At 38.4% G+C, this 25,923-nt stretch overlaps 1 protein-coding gene and 1 long non-coding RNA gene across 2 annotated transcripts in view; both read left to right on the top strand.

Annotated features, from left to right (window-relative positions):
- The window catches only part of plppr4b (phospholipid phosphatase related 4b), a 40,810-nt gene extending 21,563 nt beyond the window's left edge, over positions 1–19,247 (top strand). The window contains exon 7 of the mRNA XM_088001457.1: positions 15,988–19,247. Within this exon, the coding sequence (XP_087857583.1) occupies positions 15,988–17,637 (1,650 nt within the window). The 3' untranslated portion in view covers positions 17,638–19,247. The remainder of the gene's footprint in view (positions 1–15,987) is intronic.
- Positions 14,099–15,082, top strand: LOC148153507 (uncharacterized). The gene is made up of 2 exons (XR_015761558.1): positions 14,099–14,538; positions 14,647–15,082. It is a non-coding gene; the product is annotated as an uncharacterized LOC148153507 (long non-coding RNA).
- Positions 19,248–25,923: the final 6,676 nt, after the last annotated feature.

The raw sequence follows: 25,923 nt of genomic DNA, 5'->3' as shown, positions 1-25,923 counted from the left end.
CTACTTTGCTCAATCAAAACAGCAGAAGATGCCTCGGCACTGAGGGATATTGTTGTTCTGGTCGATGGATTATTGATGCGAGGGCTCCACAGACAACATTTCACAAGTAAGATGGACACATTATTGTGTATATATTGTGATTAGAATATTACTTTACTGTATTTATGTCCACCGGCGAGATACCAGCTAATATTAGCTACAGTGCTTGGTGTAATACGGGTTCAGCCCCACTATGAAGGCTAACTGAGATTCCGTAAATCTAAAAAAATTAATTATTCTCTAACATTGACTTAGATTATCTGACACAAGAGCCTATATTAGAAATTAAACATATAACACATATTATAAAACTTATATTATGTGTTATAACATTCACCGGCAAAGTTTACACAGGTGGTAAAGACTATTATTTATATTATTTCACTCTGTCAAAAGTAAGATACATCCTAAATCTTCCGTTTTTGTTTTGAAAATTTCCTAAAGACACGATGTGAGGAAGAAGAGGGAGAAACTATAAAGAGAGACGGATTCACTGCAGCACGGATGAATCTCACATCGGATTTTGGACTCGTCGGCTGAAAAACATATTTTATATATATATATAAAAAAATAAAAAAATAAAAATCCCTTCTCACCCTCCGTGGGTGGTCTCTTTCATCCTCTGAGCTCGGGTCCTCTACCAGAGGCCTGGGAGCTTGAGGTTCTCCTCCAGTATCTTGGCTGTGCCTAGAACTGCACATTTCTGGACTGAGATGTCTGATGTTGTTCCTGGGATCTGTTTGAGCCACTGCTCCAGTTTGGGGGTGACTGCCCCGAGGGCCCCGATGACCACAGGCACCACTGTGGTCTTCACCTTCCAGGCCTTCTCCAGTTCCTCTCTGAGGCCCTGGTATTTCTCCAGTTTCTCATGCTCCTTTTTCCTGATGTTGTGGTCACTTGGTATTGCTACATCCACCACAACGGCTTTCCTCTGTTCTTTATCCACCACCACAATGTCCGGTTGGTTCGCCATTACCATCTTGTCTGTCTGGATCTGGAAGTCCCACAGGATCTTAGCTCGGTCATTCTCCACCACCTTTGGGGGTGTTCCCCACTTTGACCTCGGGGCTTCCAGTCCATATTCGGCACAGATGTTCCTGTACACTATGCCCGCCACTTGGTTATGTCGTTCCATGTACGCTTTCCCTGCCAGCATCTTGCACCCTGCTGTTATGTGCTGGACTGTCTCAGAGGCCTCCTTGCACAACCTACACCTTGGGTCTTGTCTGGTGTGGTAGATCTGAGCCTCTATTGCTCTGGTGTTTAGGGCCTGTTCCTGGGCGGCCAGGATGAGGGCCTCTGTGCTGTCCTTGAGTCCAGCTTTCTCCAGCCATTGGTAGGATTTCCTGATATCAGCCACTTCAGTTATTTGTCGGTGGTACATCCCATGTAGGGGCTTGTCCTCCCATGATGGTTCCTCCAGCACCTCGTCCTCTGTTCCCCATTGTCTGAGACATTCGCTGAGCACATCGTCCATTGAGGCTTTGTCCTTGATGTATTTATGGATCTTGGATGTTTCATCCTGGACAGTGGCTCTCACACTCACTAGTCCTCTGCCTCCTTCCTTACGGCTTGTGTACAGTCTCAGGGTGCTGGATTTGGGGTGGAACCCTCCATGCATGGTTAGTAGCTTCCGAGTCTTAACGTCCATGGCCTTTATCTCTTCCATTGGCCAGCTAATTATTCCGGCAGGGTATCTGATTACTGGTAAGGCATAGCTGTTTATTGCACGGATCTTGTTCTTGCCATTGAGCTGGCTTCTCAGGACTTGCCTTATTCGTTGGAGGTATTTGGCTTTGGTGCAAAAAACTGATTGAAAAATCGATTTACTTACTGCATGTTTATGTATGTTAAGGCTCAGATGGAACGGCACAGAAAGCAGCCTTTTAAACCATTCAGACACGAACACAATAGAGACACAATCAGATGACTTATTACCCCGCGATAATAACTCAATAGTCCATGGAAAAACCTTATAAGCTTGTATTAAAGCAGAAAGTACGGCGGTCACCGTAAAAAAGGCTTACAGTATCAATTATGCCGCATGAACTGATCAGTAGATTATTGCGAGGGGACGCAAAACCTTTTGCGAGGGAACGCAAAAGTTTTGCGAGGGAACGCAAAAGAAAAAAAATTCCCCATGTAGTTTTGCGAGGGAACGCAAAAGTATTGCGAGGGAACGCAAAAGTTTTGCAAGGGAACGCAAAAGAAAAAAAATTCCCCATGTCCCCTGGGGGGCTCCGTACATTTCTAATATAGGCTCTTGTGTCAGAAAATCTAAGTCAATTTTAGAGAATAATTATTTTTTTTAGATTTACGGAATCTCAGTTAGCCTTCATAGCGGGGCTGAACCCGTATTACACCAAGCACTGTAGCTAATATTAGCTGGTATCTCGCCGGTGGACATAAATACAGTAAAGTAATATTCTAATCACAATATATACACAATAATATGTCCATCTTACTTGTGAAATGTTGTCTGTGGAGCCCTCACATCAATAATCCATAGATCCGAACAACAATATCCCTCAGTGCTGAGGCATCTTCTGCTGTTTTGGTTGAGCAAAGTAGGAGGGTATACCGCTCCAAGATGGCCGCCATATTTCCTGCGCAGGAGCTGCCAATGCGGGGTCTACCCTTATACTATGTCTATGCTTACCACTACCTGTAACATTCATGCATCACTAATTATCTTGTTTTAATGTAAAATGCTCTGTACCTACTGCCATCTAGTGGTAAGAAAATTACATGATTACACCGGTAGCCACTACTAACCATGGTTTCATTCACGCCGAGCTTAAGTGCAGCGGCTCTATTTCCCTCCTGTAGTGCCAGATCGACATCATATGAAAAAGCTGCATCATATGAGTTTGAAAACATTTCTCCGTCGTGCCTGCTGCTAGCATGTGGTTGTTCTCATAGACATCAATACATAGACGCCTCATGGAGCGCTGAGCCGTACGTAACTGCGTCCGCCATCTTGTATGTGGCAGCAGAGCGATCGGAGCTCCTGAAGTCCTGTGCTGTGAGGACTTGTTTCAACCGTTTTACGAAACAAACTGGATTCATTACGATTACCTTCCCCAGGTAAGGATGAAAGATCAGAATTACTTGACTTTGCAGCCAGAAATTCGCTTTTAAACAACCGAAAAATATTTCCTATGTAGCTAAATTGGCCCGAAATAACCGCTGATTGTTAGCTTAGCAGCTAACGTTTTCACACTGTTTTCTAATGAGAGAGAGGTGATGAAAAACCACTGTTAGAGGAGAAGTTAATTAAAAACCAGAGGATTTAGTGAGGAAAGATCAGTCAGGATCAGAGCTGGAGCTGCTGTTCTTCAGTCTGTTTATAATAAATAAATGTTTTATTCTTTCACTTTTTGTGTATTTTTAAATATCTCAATCTGAAGTATTATTTTATTAATGTAGCTTATATAATGAAATAAAAAGTAATTTACTCTGTTGGAATTATTTTCACTCTTTGCTATCAATAGCAGAGTTGACATACTGTAAATTCTCTGGAAAAAAGTAAGAAAAATATGTAGTTTAATGTTTGACAATGACTGATTTATAAATCAAAAGTCATTTCTCAATAACGTATAAAAAATAAATACAGGAAAATTATTTGTTTCTTGTCTTGAAATGTTAAATGTACATTAAATTATGGAATTATCTAAATATATTCTTCAATAAAACACTGTAAAAGTGTGTCTGTTCATCAATGTCATTATAAAAATTTTCAGAATCGTTTCTAACAAATAAAACATTGTGCTCTTTAATTTAATTGTGCTCTTTAAAGTTAGAAACGCTCTCTAGAAATGTCTTTGATTGTCAAATATATTAATGTGTGTGAGAAAATATGTCAATGGCAGGTATTAACTTAAAATACTTTGTAGAACGGCACTTTGTGAAGTTCGGTCCATTTACTTGTATTAGCTTACTGGCACATATTCCACATTCTGTAAATATGCACACACACACACATTTATATATATATATAAATTTCTTATATATTATTCATATATGTATTATTTGAATAATAATTTTTTTATTTGTTAATAATAAAATATATATATTTTATATATACATAAATTTTATTATTTAATATATTGACGTCTGTGTGTGTGCATATGTTCATAAATGTTGATTACTGTATATATAAAAACGATTTATCAAAATCAATTGTATTATAGGTTCACATTTATTTTCTTTATTCAGAAATTACAATTAAAATATAATGAAAAGTCATAAATGTTGTCTTTGGTGATTGTTTAATTTCCAAATATAGTCACGTTTATATGTGAGTGGGTCGATGACGAACATTAGCTAAAAATACTTTGTGGAACGGCATTTTCTGAAGTTCGGTCCATTCATTTGTATTAGCTTACTGGCAGAGATGCCACATTCCATATGGCGGACGCGATTACGTATCGCTGCAACGGGCCGACCCGCTCCATGAGGCGTCTACGTATTAATGCCTATGGTTGTTCTAAATGAAAATTAACGCGTTCTTCTTTGATCTACAATTTTGACTTCTAATGATTCACTTGCTGCTAGAGAGCCCCCTGGTGGTTGAAGAAAAATACACACAAAAGCCGCACCGGGCTACAATCCGCATGGTTCAAAGTTTAGGAAAAAAGTAACAGCTTATAGTCCGGAAAATACGGTACCATAGGTGAAATTGAATAATTTCCACGGCACACCTGACGATCTGCCGTGGAACAGTGGTTGAAAAACACTGAGTTTAATGATGAAAGCTCAAAAACAGTCCAACACAGGCGGCACGGCAGAGAGTTTACCACACAGCTAATTACCGGTAGCTACTGATACACAGAGGACTGAAAACGAGCGCTAACGCTAACCAAGACTACACAGTTCAGCTGGAGAGCAGAGAAGTGAGACAAGAAATAACTTTATACTAGGACCCGACTAGAGACAAAGGACACCGGTGGACTTAAATACACAGGGAGGGTAATCAGGAAAACTAGACACAGCTGGGATCAATCAACAGGGAGGACAGGACATCACAGAGACTCACGGGGGAACAAGGACAAAGAAAAAAACAAGAAATAAATACACAACAACACAGATCGTCACATAATTAAAATCTTTTGACTCGTTTTTATTCTCTCTTCTGCACGGATTCCTTGATGTCGTCATTGTATCAGCTGAACCACAAAAACAAAGACAAACCCTTTACAAGTACAATCTTAACATTTATTAGACGAACAAACTAATGAAGCTGACATAACTCATAATAAAATTACAAACTAGCATCCAATCCAATATTTACCTTACTCGACAGACATCAACACACCAAGACAAACTTACGGGGAAGCATTTCACCGACGCACTGTTCCCCGGAGGCAGCGTCACGAGTAACCCCAGAGCGATCTGAAGTTAAGGTTCCAGGTCCTATACTTTTATAGGAAGGGCGTGTTTCCCTTCTCTGCTGTATTCATATTAGGGGACTATCCTTAGCTAAGTTAATTTAAATTTAAATCTTAAGTTTTCTTAAGATCAAAGAAGCGTTATTTTCTTTTGAGTGGGGTGATGTTTTTTATGATCCTGTCTCGAGAGGAAGCTCTCTGGCGACAAGACCAGATTGCTTTTACAACTACAGCTGTTAAAAACCCTATCAGCTCAACCAAGGGTTAAACACACAAACACTCCTACGTGGAGAGAGTTTTCGACCCTCTCGTGATGCCTCATCAGGTCACAGAAAAACTAGCTGTGTTTTAAATTATAGAGAACTAAAAGCTAAATTATCTTATTTCAACTTAGTGTATTATGTTTCAATAGAAATATATGAGATTACGCTGATTGAACCAAGGATATAATTTGGGACCGAATTTTCTTATTTAAAACACTATTAATTTTATCTAATATTTTGAATATATAATCAAGCCTAAAAACTAGCATATTTTAAATTTATTTTCTTAACAATAGTAATAATAATATTACTTAAGTAAAAGAAAAAGGTACAGTGCAGTAAAACTACTCGTATAATTACTTTTTTCCAAAAAAAGTTACTCAATGTAACAAGTACTACACACTTTTGAACATAAACAACAACATCAGTAGCCTTTAGGCTACTAGTTAACAAGCTTAAGCTTATGGCAGCAAACCAGCAAAACGCAAAGAACTTTGCACAGTTTTCCCCCCAAACTAAATGACTGAGTTGAGTAAAGCTGTCGGTTTCAGGTAATGTTAGCTAAATGCAGGGGTGAAAGTAGGCGGGTACGGTAGGGTACTGCGTACCCCTAAAAGATTAATTGGGGGTACCCAGTACCTGCAAGAGAGGGGAGCGGCTGTCTGCTGTAAAAAATCAATGGATTCACTGTGCAGCTGTGAGTGCACCCACTAATCAGCCGTGACAGATTAGTTTTTCAAGAACAATCTAAAACACAGTTAATAAATCGCTTTTTTCCCCATTTCATATTGTTTCTGAACTGTTCGTGCTTTGCTAGAGCAGGGGCGCAATATGTCGATCGCGGAAGGTTTTGAGTCGATCTCGGCATTAGGTGACAAACTGAACACCGCCAGGACCCTGAGACCAGCACGTCCTCCTCTGGCTCGCTTATCAAAACTTTCGTAATTTTATTAAAGAACAAAAAAAAAAATTAATTAATAAAATCAATAAAACGTGTTCAAATTTTGACCGAACAAAAATAATAATCTCAGTAATTATTGTTTCAACACGGTGTTGCTCAATTCTGTGTGCTTCGGTTCCATGCCAAAATAACTAGAAGAGCAGGAGTTTAAAATGAACGAATCAACCACGGCTGTCTTTGTGGAGCGCTTATTAATAATTGCAAAATAAATATAGAGCCTGAAAACCTAATATTGTAACGGACTGAATGTTATGTTTTTAAAGTAATCTCTGCTCGGCTTTCGGAGCGCAGGTGGTTGCCACGGCAACGGGTGTGCTTAAATGACAAATAGAGAGAGAGAGAGAGGGAGCGTTCACACTGCAGCCTGAAGTGACTCAATTCCAATTTTTTGGCAATTCCGATTTTTTTGCCGGGGCCGTTCACACTGCCAGTAAATGCGACCTGTGTGCGTTCTGCAGTGTAAACGGGCAAACGACCTGAAAGTGTCCCGCATGCGCAGTAGAGGGCGCAATAGCGTCAGCGTTCTAAGTGTCCTGCCAACCGCCATAAAAAGAAGAAGTCCTCAGTGTTTGCGGAAGTAAACATGGAGGCTAACGGTGGAGCTTAGCTTACATATTTGAAGTTGTTGTCCAACCGGAGCAGCATGTTAACAACTTAATCCTCATATATTCCGTCATGGTTGTTGTTTTTCTTCCCACTTGCGCTTATCAGGACGCAGAATAGTGAGATTTGTTGAGAAACAGTGACGTTCAGTTCGGATGAATGCGACCTGGACGTTAGGTCGCATTTGAATCGGATACGTATCGGATATGGGTCACATTCGAAAAAGAATCCGACCTGTGCTGTTCACACTGCCATGAAAAGATCGGATACAGGTCGCATTACGTCAAAAAAATCGGAATTGAGTCACTTCAGGCTGCAGTGTGAACGCACCCAGAGAGAGTAAAAAGGTGCAAGTGGTTTTGATTTGATCACCTGTTCGGGTTGTTTTACCTTTGTTTACCTTTGCTGTGGCATAAATGATAAACTTGGACTAATTACCTCGTTGGTCTGTGACTATATGTCATTTAGAACAAACATCAAACACATAAATATGTTTCATTAAGTATTTAACAGACAAATGGCTTTTGCGATAATTATGTGAAATTAAATTAATTGTCTAATATTAAACAAAATAGGTTGGGCATCTTGCTTTGAGCTGAGAGTCAGAGAGGCTTTTCCTCTCTCAAATTTTTTTTCGCCTATTATTTAGTGGAAATATTGACGTTGATGAGACTTTCTCCAAAATAAACTTCTTCTATCTTTATAGCTCAACTGTTGAAAATGATGCTCTAACATTCACAAATGACATTGAAATAAAATCCAGTCCAACATCTGGTTTGAGGTGATTCCTCTGGAACCTTTTGGAGGAAAAACATCCCAACTGCAGAAGATGTGCTTTTAACTTAACAGAGCTCTGTGGTTCCTCCTATCAGTATGAGAGTCAGGGTGAGGAGGCATCATGTTAGGAAGATGAAGTGGAAGCTGCAGGATCTTCAGAACAAACAGGTCATGATGCTAGGCTACTGATTATCCCTCTGTCTGGACACAGGATCAATAGAACCAGTTTAAAAGCTAAAATGAATGGTTATATGCCAGACATGGAAAACTGGGATGCACTCCATGCCATGATGTTCAGAATTTAGGTCTCATGGCATATCAAGGTGTCAACATTGCAGCCAATGGGCTGAGGGAAATACAACTTTATTTTGCAAGTTTTAAGTGTACTACCTATAGATATATCTGAAGTATACTAAAAATATGCTTGTACCAATTTCAAAATTATAACTTTAAATACACTTAAACATAATTGTACCAAAATACACTTTTAATATATTAAATAAAAGTATACTTTAAGTGAACAAAATACATATTTGCCCAAGTGTAAATATTCACTTGCTCAAGTATATTTAAAATATATTTAAAATATATTTTTAAAATATATGCTCAAAATAGAATTTTTTTAATTCACTTAACACTACTTTAAATGATTAATTTCACTATGTTTTAAACAGTGTCAATTTTAGACTAATAAAGTATGCCTTTTTTAAACTTTATTTTTTTAACCGGGTGAACCCCGTAGAGATCCAGATCTCATTTTCAAGAGGGACCGGGGCAGAAGTCTGCAACACGCAGCAACCTGATTACAAAAACTAATTAATACATATGCAGAAGTATGTCTTTCAGGCACCTATAAAGTACTTTTCATGTAATTTTTAGGCATACTTTTTAAGCACCTAAAAAGTATGCCTTTTTAGGTACCTTAATAATCTTTTACTATTTTTGTTAAAATTGCAAAGAATAAAAAAATGATAATCATGATGTAATGTTGTTTAAGAAAGTACCCAATCCATTTTCAGATATGATGTAAGATCTATAATCAACAGGATTAGCTCCGGTTCACACTCCAGACCAGATGGGGGCGGTATTGCACACTTTCATTTTTTTTAAACGCCATAAAGAGAAGAAAAAACTTGAACGCCGGGAAGATAACAGACGCCATAGACATAATATAAGGATAGACGCCTCATGGACCGCTCTCGCCTATTGTCGCTGACGAGATTTAGGGCGGCCATCTTGGAGCGGTACTCCACTCCGCTCAGCCTTATGTGTTTAACAGGCACAATGGGCTCTTTGCACCTAAGGCGTTGACGTCACATCTCCAGGAGCTAATGCGGCTCACTTTTTTCCGCTTTGAGTTACCATGACTGGTAGAAAAGACTAAGTTGTATTTCAGATGCAAAAAAACAATACTATTAACATTGTTGTCTCCCTAATATAATGGGCTTTTAAGTTTTCGTTAATTTCCAAGCGATCCTGAATTAAGAAGATGGTTTGTAAATATCTGTCGCTACCAGCTAACGCCGCACAGCAAAGTTTGCAGCCTTCACTTCACTCCGGATCAGCCTAAAACTACCGGGGATACGGATGGTAAATAAAGGAGCCTCCCTGAGTTATTTCCATGGAATCACTTCTATATTCAGCCTGAAAGAGTTTATGGGAACGAGAGAGCAGACCAGAGCCAGACAGCCGAGCGACTGATCCGCATGTACATACTGCTGTAAACACCGTCCTATCTGAGCTCTTCACAAGAAACATGCAAAGGTAATAAAACGAAATAACACGGAGACATGAAGCAACACGGTCATATTTTTCTAAAAGCAGCAACTTTGAACCTGAACAGCTGAACCAGATCTCTGACACCAGAGCTGCGCTACTGTTAAGCTATGAGGCTTGTTGTGCTTCGTCAGGCTTCGGAAGTAAAAAGCCCGAACCGTAACCTCCCCGTTAGTCTGTGACACTAACGACAATAAACACACATAATATACTTGAAAATAAGATAAATACATTGTCCGTTAGAATGTTTAGATACTTAAATAGCACATTTTACAAGAACAATGTCCGAGAATATTGCCTACTAGCATAAGCTAACGTTAATGTTAGCCACAAAGTTTAAGTAAAACTCACCTTCGTGTCAGTGAATGTATAACGAGGCGAACATCTTAAAACCTTTCTCCAGCTGACTTGTTGGGGCTTCGGATCGATGTACAAACCTTGGCCAAGCCCTGCAAGCACCTAATGTAAATGATATTTGTATTGGATCGGAAACAATCCAGCCGCTTTACCCCGAACGCGGAAGCTGAGGTGCAAAGAGCCCATGACGTATCAGCGGATTTAATCGATCATAACACGCTTTTTTGTTACTGGAAACCATATTCAAACATCTATCAAAGCAACATTTATAAACAATTGTATTTTTTAAGTATGTTTTTAATACATAGTTCATCATATTTAAATATGCTTAGTGGCTATAACAATAAAATAGGAATGGAATATTCTGATATCGATGTATGAAGAGCACAAAGCACACAGCCGTTCATAATGTATTTAATAAATTATTTAGTAATATCAATATATATTTATATAACTATACAAACACTAATAAATAAAGATTAATAATGTCACAAATAAATAATTAATACTGAATTATATATATAAACGTATATATATATATATATATATATATATATATATATATATATATATATATATATATATATATATATATATATATATATATATATATATATATTCGGATTTTGGACTCGTCGGCTGAGTCCAAAATCCGACTCGGTTAGCTTTAGTGGCTAACCGTGTGTTAGCCATTAAAGCTAACACACGGTCCAAAATCCGATGTGAGATTCATCCGTGCTGCAGTGAATCCGTCTCTCTTTATAGATATCTCCCTCTTCTTCCTTACATCGTGTCTTTAGGAAACTTTCAAAACAAAAACGGAAGATTTAGGATGTATCTTACTTTTGACAGAGTGAAAGATCAAGATCAAGATCAAGAAAAAAAATAAACAAAAAAAACTTGTAAACCACACAGTCAGCATGCAATGAGTTGTTGCTCAACTTTTTCTAAAACATGCAAAACATCATTTCTGGTGTAAATTCACACACATTTAGCACTTGTTTGACAGAATTCAGCGTTCACTGTTATCTGCATTTTTTAAGTAGATTTAGGATGTATCTTACTTTTGTCAGAGTGAAAGAATATAAATAATAGTCTTTACCACCTGTGTAAACTTTGCCGGTGAATGTTATAACACATAAGTTTTATAATATGTGTTATATTGTTTAATTTCTAATATAGGCCCTTGTGTCAGATAATCTAAGTCAATGTTAGAGAATAATAAATGTTTTTAGATTTACGGAATCTCAGTTAGCCTTCATAGCGGGGCTGAACCCGTATTACACCAAGCACTGTAGCTAATATTAGCTGGTATCTCGCCGGTGGACATAAATACAGTAAAATAATATTCTAATCACAATATACAGGTGCTGGTCATAAAATTAGAATATTGTGATAAAGTTCATTATTTTCCATAATGTCATGATAAAAATTAAATTGTCATATATTTTAGATTCATTGCACACCAACTGAAATATTTCAGGTCTTTTATTGTTTTAATTTTGATGATTTTGGCAAACAGCTCATGAAAACCCAAAATCCCTGTCTCAAAAAATTAGAATATTATGAAAAGGTTCTCTGAACGAGCAATAAAAATAATCATCTGAATCAACAAAGTAACTCTAAACACCTGAAAAAGATTCCTGAGGCCTTTAAAAACTCCCAGCCTGGTTCATTACTCAAAACCGCAATCATGGGTCAGATTGCTGACCTGACTGCTGTCCAGAAGGCCATCACTGACATCCTCAAGCAAGAGGGTGAGAAACGGAAAGAAATTTCTGAACGAATCGGCTGTTTGCAGAGTGTTATATCAAGGCACCTCAGTGGGAAGTCAGTAGGAAGGAAAAAGTGTGGCAGAATACGCTACATAACAAGAAGAGGTGACCGGACCCTGAGGAAGATTGTGGAGAAGGGCCGAATTTTATGACCAGCACCTGTATACACAATAATATGTCCATCTTACTTGTGAAATGTTGTCTGTGGAGCCCTCGCATCAATAATCCATCGATCAGAACAACAATATCCCTCAGTGCTGAGGCATTTTCTGCTGTTTTGCTTGAGCAAAGTAGGAGGGTATACCGCTCCAAGATGGCCGCCGCGGTCCATGAGGCGTCTATGCTTATATTATGTCTATGACAGACGCTGTCCAAATTCGCCATTTTTACTCGCATATTATTGCCTTAAAAGTAGAGAGGGCCTTGACAATAGTTACTAATTTTGGTAAATTTAAGCTGGTGACGTCCTAATCCGAGTTAGACGACAACACAACAGGACAACAACCGATGGAAATGACGTAAGTCACAAAAGGAGCCCGGAGGGACGAAGGCTGCTAACGTGTTGCTAGTTAGTGGTAGGTTTGCTTATTAATTATCTTTGTTTAATTATAAACAGTGCAGTAAAGATATATACTGCACTGTATATATCAGTGCAGTATATACGTTTCATAAAACCAACGTTTTATGAAACGTTGGTTTTTATGAAACCAACGTTTCATAAAAACGTTGGTTTTATCAATTTTATTGTGACTTGTATGATTATTATTATAACAATCATTCAGCTTCATGTTATAAATGCATGGAGGCTGTTTGTTGCGACTTATACTTTTATTCATAAACTTAACCTGTTTTTTAGAGATGTGCTGAACAGGTTTTTTCCTGCCGATACCGATCACCCATGAGGGCCGATCACCGATATCGATCACATATTTTTTTATTTTTTTAATCATAAACAGTACCGGTTACATTATGTGGAAAAAGGAACCATGAATTCACCTTAATGTAGACATAAACTTGTTTTTAATAACTTTTTCCAAGAAGAAAACTAAACAAAACAGGCATGGTGCAAATTGTACTGCTATTGATAATACTATCTTTAACAGATTGATAACATATGAAGGCTCTGAAGAGGCTAAATAACGCAAAGAGCCAAAATAAAACCTCTCACTATTGCCAAATAAAGTATAAAACATTCAAAGGCAAAAACAGGTTCCATTACAATAAACAATCCAGATTTACTGAATGACAACTTCCTGATAGCATGGCGGCTAGCTGATTACTGCTAGTTCTGATTGGCTGTTTCTGATTGAGAGGAGTAATTATGCAGATCAGGGAGGAGATTGATTATTTTTCAGAGATTATCTGTCTCATGTTAGGACAACTAAAGTTTTAATATGTATGTAAAATTTATTTTTTTAGGTTAGATGCTGCAGCTTTAAGCAGGTTCGGTGTGAGAGTCACTACCAGGTGGAGCAGAAGCGAAGCTCCGTCTGTGAAATATTACTACCTGTAGCGTAGCAGCGGTTCAACAGGAGAGCAGAACCAGCGTCTGACATCGCAGCTTGAAGACTTAAATAATTTTGCGGATTATTTGTTTAGCTTTCTGACCGTCATGCTAATCTGGGTGAGTGTTTGTAGCTGTGCGCTGCTTTACCTGCTATCTGATCCTCCGTATGTCTTTTTTACTGCAGTGAGCCTCGATGCAGCCAAACTCCGTCAAGTATCTCATTGTTTTTATGTCGTATTAGCTTCGTTGTGTTGATGCATTTTGACCTGCTTCAATTTTCCGCCGCAACACGCAAACTTCCCCATTCACTCAGTGCGTTATAGTTCCACATCGCTTAGGATTTGTTCCTGCGCGTTTGCACAGTGTGAAGGAAAGAGGAGACCAGCTGCACAGGCAGGCTGCGAAATGAGATGCAGGTGATCGGTTTGTGTGATCGGCAACAAGAGACCGTGATCGGCAATCACCGATCATACACTTTTTCACGGAAATCGGCCGATTATGATCGGTGGCCGATCAATCGGCACACCTCTACTGGTTTTAATTAAGCTCCATAAGACAGAGAGACTTTTATATTGTGAGGTTGTTGTTATAACTACATCATCAATCTTTTTATCTTCAACATATGTTTTCAGTCTAAGCAAATGAAGATGAAAGAGGAAGCCAGAGAAATCAGGCGTTAGAAAACCTAAAGACTTTTCTGTCTCAGAAGAAGCTGTGACTCCACCAGATCACCAACCAGCTCTGAGGATGAACCTCCACATTGTCTTCATAATGTAATTTTTTATTTTATTTTTTAAATGAGGAGCTAGTTACATTTTCAACAACAAAAACTGGTATGTTACCAACACCAAGTGCTTAATAAACATGATTTGGTTTAAAGATAACTAGACAGATTTTTTCCCCTTGTTAATCTAACATTTCTCTTTCATACATTTTATTTGTTGTTGGCTTTCAGGACCCTGTGATCGACTGGTGATCACAGGGTGAACCCTGCCTCTCATCTGATGACTGCTAGAGATGGGCACCACCAGCCCTCCTCAGCACCCTGCAAGGATCAGTGTGTTCAGATCATGGATGGAAAGTTTTTAAGGTAGTTTGTCTCCTTAAGTTCACACTTAAAACAGCTTCATAGTTATTGCCAACATCAACTGATTCTATGACATTGCTGACTATTTTTTTCTACTTCTAACATAAACAGGCAAAGAAGACATCCAGAAATGTTTTTTTCACCCCAGGCATCGGGTCTCAATCATCATCAGTTCTGATGATGTCACACACATGGTGAGTCCACAATGTCTTGAAATTGTAAGTATTTTTTTATTTGCCATTTTTCTGTACTGTTTAAAATACAAATGCTTTCTCTGTTTAATTGCTCTATTGTTCTTTTTTGTTGGTTTCTGTAAGGTGCAGTGGTCCAGTGAATGGGAACATTTTGTCGTTGATCTTCACTCATATTAGGAACATACCAACAGTGTCATGAAGTGTCATTCAGTAAATAATGACAATATTAATGAGAATTTGCTTTGAAAGTTGGATGAAAGGTTTTATGTTATGTTTATGACAGTGTCATGTCAGTCTTATGCACACCCCATCAAATAAAGTGTTACCAAAATGGTAATATATTGAAAGCACAATGTAATTATACTTTTTGTTCTTTAAAGTAAAAACGTTCATGTTTTTTTGTCACACTTAAATTTTCATGTTTATTGTGTTCACTTTTGACATGTAAATTGATCATTTATGTAAAGTTCATAAAGTTGTGAGTAAAATTGGACAATTTTAAAATGTCGGTAATAAAACAAAATATTTGAATTACCTTGAACATCTTGTGTAATTAATTTTCCATGTAATTGTAGCCTAAAACAATGTAAGTACTGTAGTGTAGTTATGCATGTAATGTACAAAATAGGAAAGTAGGAATAAAGAAGACTTATGAGTAATTAAAATTGTACTTTATTAGCAATAGCAGTAAATCAAAACTAAAAATTAATTGTAATTTAAATACATTACTAATATATTAGCAGTATATTTAAAATATATTTAAAGTATATTAAAAGCATAGTTTTAATATAATTCTATGACAGAATTAGTACACTCAAAATAGTACATAAAAAGTATACTAAGTACAACTTGAAATTGTTCCAAAAAAGTATGTTTAAGTATACTAAAAATTGTAATTTAATACTATTAAAATGGTATTAAAGTATACTAAGCACAAAAAAGTTGTTCCAAAATAGTACAGTTGCATCAATCAAAGTATGTTAAAATTTAGTATACTAAAGTATACTTTTTTTTTTTACTAGGAAAGCATTCCAACGCACCAATGCAGAAAGGCCTTGGTGGGAACGTAAATGAAATTTCACTGCTCCATAGACTGTTTCCACATGTGGTTCTCTGTTTTTACCTTTAGGATAAGTGAAATTCAACACTTAAGCTATAAGAACCTATTAAAAATGTATAAAATAAAAGGTGTCACAATCATGTCATTAATTTGTTCATTATCAAGTAAAGTACATACTTGTGTTTGATTTGTTTACAGGGGGTGTATGCTGTTGGAAATTTCCAGTCAAGTGAGGAGCCCAACAGCAGTCATTCTGTCCTTTTGCACCGCCCTTCTTGCACATTGCCACATGTAAGTCAGGAGGCTGTTCTCCATCACCTTCAGATGAAAGCTAGTATGTCTAGTGAGGCTGGTATCCCCTCCTCCCACTCTGAAAGCCTGCTTCACCGAGGCCTTCAGCAGCAGAGACCTGAAGACAGCCTAAAGTGCTCCAATGCTAATGTGGAAGTGATGTCGCCCTGCAGCCCCCAGAGCAAAGATGCCATGATGAGTTTTAGCCATACGCTCCCTCGGGTTCACACCCCTCAGGCCATAGCAGCATATGAAGAAGCCGCAAGACGTCATGCTGCCACTCTCCACCATGCGTCCATGGACTCCAGTCGCTCAAAGCAGCTTCTGTCTCAATGGAAAAGCAAGAACAACAACCATAAATGCTCCATAATGTCCCCAGACCCCTTTTCCTCCTCTGTCGACTCATCTTCTGGCCACATTCCACATCATGGCAGCATCGAGCTACGATCTAGCTCTGAACCATCCACTGTGGGCATAAATGGGGGCCTTGATGCCAGCACATACATGTCCAAGCTACCCACTGGTGCTAGTACCACACTACCGAGTAACTGCAGTGGAATCACTGGAGGTGCCAGGATATCAATGCAATCTAGACCTGGGTCTTCACAGCTAGTTCACATACCAGAGGAAGCACATGAAAATTACAACACCACTTCCCAAAGGACAGGAGCAAGTGACATAACAGTCAACAGTACAGTTCAAGCTAACTGGCAAAGAGCAGCTGAGAAGACTGGAAACATGCAGAGCACCCAGCCACGAATCATGCAAGTGATTTCGATGTCCAAGCAGCAGGGTCTACTTCAAACCCATTCCAAAAGCTTAGATGAAAGCAGCATGGGTTTTAATGATAATGGAAGTTGCCACGGTAGTACACGATACAGGGCACTCACCGATCAGGACCCTATCAGCACCACAGGGCCCAGCTCACTGGGCAGCACCACTGGTAGCATTTCAGGAAGCACTGGAGCAATTGTCAGAGTAGAGGCCCACCCAGAAAATAACAAACCAGTTATTCAAGCTCCGTCTACAGATGGAAGTGGATCTTGGAGGTGGCGATCGCTGGATCATGGCAACAGTGTTGGTGGAAGTACAGGGACTAGCTGTGTTGGCAGTGGGTCAGGTCATGGGAGCCTCAGGCAGACTGTTGAGCACAATGATCAAAGCGTTGACTCGGAGAGTTCAGACTCAGCTCGTGAAGGGTCCGTTGACCGGAAGCATGGCAAACATATTATTATCACCACCTCAACTGTTGGAACCCCATGCATAGTTACTGTTCACACCCAGAACACTGGCCAGTCAGAGCAGAGGCTCCATCCTCAGGGCCTTTCCACCATAAGGGTCACTCCAGGAGATGGATGTTGTCCTGGGGCTGGAGGAGGTGGTAACTTAGGGGGAGAGGCAGCTTCCGAAATTCCCTCAGTTGCTTCCAGTCGTGAGTCAACGCTGCGAAGAAAAAGCAATAATATCATTATGATCCCAGAGAGAGCCAACAGTCCTGATAATGCTAGGAATGTTTTCTACAAGGGAACCTCAGTTACTCCTACTTTCAAGGAATAAAACACGATGTGACCAGACTGCCATTTGAAGAAAGCAAACAGAACATGTGTATTTTCAAAGATATCAATTCTAAAGAAGTTTATATATAGCATGGTTCTTGTATATGTTTAGACTGAAGCACAACAGTTTGTGAGTTGTTAAAATAATCACTGTGTATTTCTTTGTGGTCACTCCTATGGGAATCCTTTTTATAGAGTCATACGTTTTGGACTAAAAAAAAACCCAACAAAAAACAATGTGCCAGTCACATTAAGACAAAATTGTTTCATAGCCGTGAAACCAATGTTTACTTCCCTACATTGTAAATACTGTGTATACTTGAAAGTGGTGCTACACCAGCCAAAACTATTTACTTTGTATAAAGCATTCTGTATTCTCCAAATACACCAATAATTATTTTACAAAGAATCGCAACTATGGCAAGAAGGATTTTGTAATTCTTCTGTCCTGTACAGGTTGCCCATCTTTAACAGAATACTGTTGGAACCATAAGTGAGCTTAGCATTTATCATGTAGCTACAAAGACAAATTAGATGTAACTTGCACTAAAGTAAGCGTTTACTGTATGCTGCATCATACTGTTTTATACATCTATCTACATATACTACTACTCACGAAGTGTTAGGGATATTTTGCTTTTGGTCAAACTTGTGGAAAAGATAAAAATTTTACACAATGATATCAGAGCATGGAAGTAAGGAAGTTTAGAACAGTGATTTCCCTACCTCACACAGTGTATTAAAAAAAAGCCAAGAGTGGTGGGTATGCAACAATAATTAATGTCGATGTCTCCATAATGTGTCATGTGACTTGAGCATTAATTACAACTTGACAACAATGTCTCTGACTGTTCACAAGTCAACTTATAGTCTGTTGTGGCATGACGTTCCTCTCTTGTTGAAGGGCAACCCTCAGATCATTGAGTTTCTGGAATATGGAGTTACAAGTCTCTGTATAGCGACTCAACCGACCCCACAGGTTCTCCATGAGATTCAGTTCTGGTGAAAATGTTGGCCACTCCAGTTATGGTACCCTGGTGTTCAGCAGTTGTTCCTCAAGAATGCAGCCTCGATGACCTGGAGCATTGTCATCCCTTTGTTTTTTTTATCATTAATCCATGACTAGATTAAAGATGTTATTTAAGTTGTATCATTTCTGTTAAACGTGAATAAACTTACATCAGAGAAACATTCCCTGGCCCATACAAGGCCTGGCCCCTCAGCCTGTTGGTGTGATCAGTTATCGTTGCAGGTTGTCCCATACACAGACCACACTGATATTAATGATTCCTAATGATATGATGTGGCATGTGGGAGCCTCTCACCTCTCTTAAATGTACCAGGAGTTGAATGGCATTCATCATCCGGTTGTGCTGGGCATTGTTCACTTCATAGCAGACGTGGCCAAACAACACCCACTTTTATACCTTTCTGTGACTCTGTGACTTCCTGTCTTTCTATATATACGTTGCAACCTGCTGATGATGCTGTGACTCTGTAAGCTCAGTGACCACTTCCATCTGAGAACATCCTGTTTGAAGCTTCACAATGGAAATTGTGTTGGTCAGTTGTTAGCTGTTGCTCTGGTCTCATGATGTCAAAATGTCTACAGTATGTTGAGGAGAACTATTTTAGTACAAGAAAAAACCAACAAAAAACAGTTGAGGTAGGAAATGTATTGGTTGATTCAGGGATCAAACACCTGTTGTGAATTTAGCCATTAGAGAACAGTAGGTTGTGCAAAATGTATTGAAACATTGAACAGTTGGATATGTGTATTCAAAGATTTAGCGAGTCATATTAATTTCACTTGGAAAGGTTATAATTCATCCCGAAACTTCATCTGAAAGCATGGTATCCCTAACTTTTTGTGAGTACATTTGTACATGAATGGCAATCAATTTTTAGAGCACATACAGCAGCAAAGCAGCACACTACTTCACCAGTTTTACAACTTCTAAATCTGTTGAAAGGTTGACAAAACGTCAGAAATTTTCTGACTCCACTTTGTATGTTTTGTTTTTTTTTTTGGAAAGTATTTGAAGTATTCCAGTGAAATCCATTTTGTGTGCATGAATTACCTGAGTCAGTAAGAGTGGATAAAAAAGACCTACTTCAGTCAGTGTAAATACAAAAAGCATTATCAGATGAATATCTTTTTAAAGGACCAAAAGCTTTGCAAACCAACGCAGCAATATGTGAAAAAGGAATTGTGCTCTTTCTTAAATCATACAGTTGCTATGATTCACCATGTTTTATGTTTGTTTCTACAGTCCAGCGACTGCTGGACCTGCACAGCCTTCCATTAGACCTCAGAAAGAGATTAGGCAGCCATCAGCTTGTGTCGGGTTATGTATCAGGCAACACCACCTTTTAATGCAACATGACGGCTGTGGAGTGACCTAGATAAAGTATGAAAGTACTGAAAATCCTCCAGCGGTTGAATTAGAATAATTCTGTAAAGGAAAGTTACAAGCAGCTATAATGTTTAGGAGCATCTATGGCTTCACATAGGACAAACTTGGATTTCATAGCTTGTTTTTCTTTATAGGTAAAATAAATCCTTGTTTGAAAACTGCTTTTTTATTCACTCAGGTTTGATTTTCTAATTCCAAAAACTGCATAATCGTCTATAGCAACTAATTATGAGAAAAGCTCCCTTAAATTTCTTAAATCCCTATTACTGAAGCTTCAGTACTTCAGTATAGTGTTTTAGAAAGAGGGATCTTTTTTGTTCACAATATCTAAATGCTGTATTCCTCTGTGTACATCAATGTAGCAAAAGCACAGATTGTTTTAAACAACCTAATGTTGCTTGTGTAGCAACGTTCAACAAAAGTTTCCTAAAAGATTTAGACATAAAGTGGCAATTTCAATTAAAATGCATTATGTTGATTTTTGTTAGTGTATAGCTGTATTGGGTTCTCTCTGTTTTCTTACTTGACAGCCAGGAATTTAAATGAACTTTTTGGGGTGAATGTGGAATATTACTGTCAAAAAGAAGTAAAACAGGTAACAGAAACTTTGAGCATTGTTCAGAAAAATCAGGTTTTGCTCCTTTATATGTTAGTGAGCCGAACACTGGCATTGTTCATCATTCTTCAGGGTGAAACAGCTCTGATACCTTCAGGTTCTCTGGTTCTGAATTTTTTTTATAAGAGTTAAAGGACATGGTGGTTCTCTAACCCTTTACCTTCACATTTTAGTGTTCAATTTCCAGTAGATTCTATAATCATGCAGTTTTTTGTTAATTTTTTCTTTTGCTTTTAACAAAATGCAGCCTCACCTTTTAACTGATAATTTGTCTTATTTTAAATCACCAGTGCAGTTTTTCTAAAATTTGTTTAATTTTTCTTTTTTTTTTTTTCACAAACTCCAGCAGGTTTGTGCAGACTGACATAGAGAATGATTGCTTCAAGATAATTGGACTTCAGCAGAGATTCTTGAGTATGCTATGTAAGAAACAGGGGTTTGGAAGAGCAAAGAAAAAAAAATCAGTCAAGCTGACCAAATCATATTAGGGGTAAAGTGAACTCCCTTTATTTGTGGACGCTTAGGGACCATCACTGCCTAAAATCTGTGAAAACTTGAAACCCCCTCTAACAAAGCTTAGAACTGCCTACTTTAGAACACCAAATATACCTTGACATGCATAAAATTTATTGCACTCCTGGATTGGCTGCTTTGCAGTTACCAGCCAGTGATGTGTCAAGTATCACTGTTGGTACGTTTTTTAATTGTCCTTTAGAACTAATAAAGTCATGTATCCAGCAGCATATAAATTGTACCATGGGCTGTCAGTCAGACTGGAGCATGCTCCGAGTTGTTGACCTGCTCCATCATCATCTTCTGTCTCAGCCTTACATCTCTGGAAGACGTCTGTTAATTTCCCAATGAACAGTTTCTCATTATTGTCTGCCACCAATTTTAATTTTTGCAGATTTTCAGTCACTTCCAATGGAAACCGTCCAGAGTGATCCACCATGTTCCACAGTAGCAAAGCTTTTTCAGCATGCCAGAGAGGACTCTGACGTTGACCCTTTCTGGTGACCTCAGGATCTTATTACACTTATGCAAGTATATTCCAAATCTCCAATGTTGACAAATTCTTAATGATTACCTTAATTTTACTATCAATACCGACTTTTTTATTTACCCTCTTAATTGAAGCTCAGTTATTTTGGGGAAGATACATAAAACACCACTTTTGAGTTTTATATTATTGCTTTTCACATTTACTTCAGTGATATTTAGAACATTTTTGTTCTAAATATCAACTTGAAGAGAATTCAAGTTCCTGGTTGTACAGTACTAAAACAAAGAATCTCACATTTTTTTCAGACTCTGTTAGTTCGGTGCTTTGATTTTGTTTTGTGCCAAAAGGTACTTTGTGAATTTTATGACAAAAGTCATGTTTATTATTAAATGTTTATGTAATTAAAAAAAAACATACACACATACTTTTGGTATTTTAGAATTTGTTACAAAAAGAAACTGGGACAACTGTTTCTTGTCATATTGTGATATGGCAAGATGTACCAAAGTCTGGTTTTTCTCACATCAGAACATTTGTGTAGCACATTTTGTAACCCCAGAAACATTATAAGCATGTTTTTATTATATAAAACAGTAGAATTTAGTCATACTATAATCATATATCATCATGTTTTTTCTTTGTCTCTGTCTGACTATCATAAGGCAAGCTTTGAATCTAGGTACAGTACTCAGTAGATTATTGCTTTTACAGTTGTCACATGATGACTATGAAATGTGTACATATTCAAGAAAATTGCAGGAAGTAGTCTTGAACGTCAAAGACAATTTCTCAGTAAGGAAATCATTATTTACTAAGCAGTCCAAAATAGTTTGCATATGAAACTTCATGTCATATTATTACTTCATTCAATGGTATGGCTGCTCTGTTAAAGTTCACCTCAGAATCATTTTACTTCTCATTTTTGAAAAGTGCCAAGAGAAGTCACTCCGCCTGTCTGCAATGTGAAACACAAAACTGGCAGAAGTTCAGCTTTTATAAAAACTAAATTAGAACACCATCTTTCAACTCTTTCTTTTCACTTTGTGTCACTTGTGATTGTTCGGGTACATATGTGATGAAAAGGGGGAAAGGTTACAGAGTAGTAGATAAGTAAACAAGGTCTTGTCTAATGGCCACAAAGGCCACAAAGACCCACTTATCTTGTTTGTTGCTCCCAGCACCAGCCTCAATAGTAATTCATGGTGTGGCTTTTGATATTTACTGGAGTAGATTTTATGATGTGAAAAATCTATAAATGTGTTATTCTTAAAAAGTATATTTCCTACAAACTTTGATACTCTAGTCATCTTGAAAAAATTATTTGGATCCAAGCCTTAATGTTCTAAACACTCCGTACAGCATGATGTTTGAGTTCACTGAAAAAGCACACCTTGTTTTATAGTTAGAAGAAAAAAGCAACAGATCTGATTTTCTGTACTTCCCAGAAGTCAGTGGAATCCAAAAGTGTAGCGTGACACTGGTCCAGATGCTGAAACTGTGAATGGAGGATCTTTGCATGTGTAGACTAATGTGCCGTCTCTGGATGAACAATAAATGTTTTCTGATTCCTGTCGTCTGATGTATGGTTTCTGTTCATCAATAGAAAAAAGAAAGGGCTGGAGGATATAAAAGAATGATTGGAAGGAAGTGGTAAAAATATCACAAAAAATAATTACTAATAACCTAAAGTTCTTTAAATGAAGAATTAGGAGTATGTAACTTTTTTAAAATTATGTTTTTTTTAAAACTGTCACCTTGTACCACTATCGTATGAGACAGATAATCTGTGAAAACATCACGCTCCTCCACCTCCTACCTGAGCCATCTGCAGAAATACACCGCTCCTCAGAAACAACCAATCAGAGTCAGAAGGAGGGTCTTAGCGCTGTCGGTCACTTCATGTACATGCTGCTCACACTCTCCCCATTGCTCTCTTCTATGCTACAGCTACATGCCACAATATAGCCTGTCATGAATGCTCAGGCTAGTTACCATGGATACCGATGATAGTGGATAAATGGTTTTCCTGTCACTGTAAGTTGTTCTCCACTGTTAGCTCTTTTAACAGCACCTACACAACTCCTCCTGGCTCTGATAGGTCATTTTTGAGCGGTGCATTTCAGCAGATGGTTATAGTAGCTCAGAGAGGAGGTGAAGGAGCATGATTTTTTTCACAGATTATCTGTCATGACATGGTGACAGTTTTAACAAATATGTAATAAAAAAAAAAAAAAAAACTTTCTTTTTTAAAAGTTTTACCCAACCACTTGTTTTAGATTTATTCAGAAATGTTGTATGTAAGTAATAAATCATTGTATGAGAAGTCACCTGCAGGCACGTGCAGAGTGGGGCACTGGGGGGACTTGAGCACCTGCCCCTTTTGCTCCTTGCTCCCAAGTGCCCTTTTGGTCAATTTTTTTATTTTATTTTATTTTTTTTTGTATTATTATTTTCTAAGCCCTCTTCTGACTAAAACTATTTGTTTTTTGTTAGGTTTTTTTTTACTACGTAGACGCCTCATGGAGCGGGTCGGCCCGTTGCAGCGATACGTAATCGCGTCCGCCATATGGAATGTGGCATCTCTGCCAGTAAGCTAATACAAATGAATGGACCGAACTTCAGAAAATGCCGTTCCACAAAGTATTTTTAGCTAATGTTCGTCATCGACCCACTCACATATAAACGTGAATATATTTGGAAATTAAACAATCACCAAAGACAACATTTATGACTTTTCATTATATTTTAATTAGAATTTCTGAATAAAGAAAATAAATGTGAACCTATAATACAATTGATTTTGATAAATCGTTTTTATATATACAGTAATCAACATTTATGAACATATGCACACACACAGACGTCAATATATTAAATAAAATGTATATATTTATTTATTAGTTAACAAATGAAAAATATTTTATTATTCAAATAACAAATATATGAATAATATATAATAAATTATATATATATACTGATATACAACTCAGCATCAGTGATCCTTGAGATGCTTGGCTGTAAGAGCAACCATGAGACCCAATATCCACCATGGAAAAGCGGTTAGAGGCTAAGATCAAGATAACAAGGAGGGAAGTGAGCCAACTGTCAGAGCTCCAGAGGGGTGCAATGAAAAGATCAGTACCTAAGAAGTACAGCCAGATGCCCATACCTGAAGCACTTGAAACTGACAAAGACTCCAAGCCTTGGCCAGCTGCCTAAAGAGATACACAAGAGAGAATGAAGCCAGGAGGATTAACCGGCTCTTCTCCACCCAACCAGCTAAAGTGTACTCTCAATGGCAGGGTACTAACAACAGAGCAGACCCACCAAGGCTGGAGACTGAACAATACTGGAAAGGCATATGGGAAAGGGAGGCATCCCACAACACTAATGCACAGTGGCTAACCTCTCTACGAGGGGACCAAAGCAACCTCCCTGAACAAGCCCCGGTAACCATCACTGTGGCAGATGTCCAAGAAAGAGTCTCGGGTATGAAAAACTGGACAGCACCAGGGCCTGACATGATCCATGCCTACTGGCTGAAGAAACTCACTGTCCTCCATGAGCGACTGGCAGCTCAACTGAACCAGCTGCTACAAAATGGGACTCACCCTGAATGGTTAACTGAAGGGCGCACAATCCTGATCCAGAAGGATCCCTCAAAGGGTTCAGTCCCATCCAACTATCGGCCAATAACCTGTCTCTCTACAACATGGAAGCTCATGTCAGGCATCATAGCGGCTAAGATAAGCGGGCACATGGATAAATACATGAGCACGGCACAGAAGGGAATCGGCATTAAAAGCAGAGGAGCCAAACACCAACTCCTTGTAGACCACACAGTCGCCTGAGACTGCAAAACCCGACACACCAACCTGTGCACCGCTTGGATTGATTACAAGAAAGCCTATGACTCAATGCCACATACCTGGATCATTGAATGCTTAGAGATGTACAACATCAATAGGACTCTAAGAGCCTTCATTGCAAACTTGATGGGGCTGTGAAAAACTACCCTTGAAGCCAACTGCAAACCACTTGTACAAGTGTCCATCAAATGTGGCATATACCAAGGAGATGCTCTGTCCCCACTGCTGTTCTGCATAGGCCTGAACCCCCTCAGCCAAATTATCAACAAGACTGGCTACGGATACCGACTCAAGAATGGGGCCACAATCAGTCACCTCCTCTACATGGATGACATCAAGCTATACGCCAAGAGCGAGCGAGACATCGACTCACTGATCCACA

Source organism: Poecilia mexicana, unplaced genomic scaffold (genome assembly GCF_051168715.1).
Source record: "Poecilia mexicana isolate PSO_F unplaced genomic scaffold, ASM5116871v1 scaffold_20, whole genome shotgun sequence".
In the NCBI taxonomy this organism is placed as follows: domain Eukaryota; kingdom Metazoa; phylum Chordata; class Actinopteri; order Cyprinodontiformes; family Poeciliidae; genus Poecilia; species Poecilia mexicana.
The sequence above is the reverse complement of the archived record's forward strand: the minus strand, read 5'-3'. Positions and strand labels throughout refer to the sequence as shown.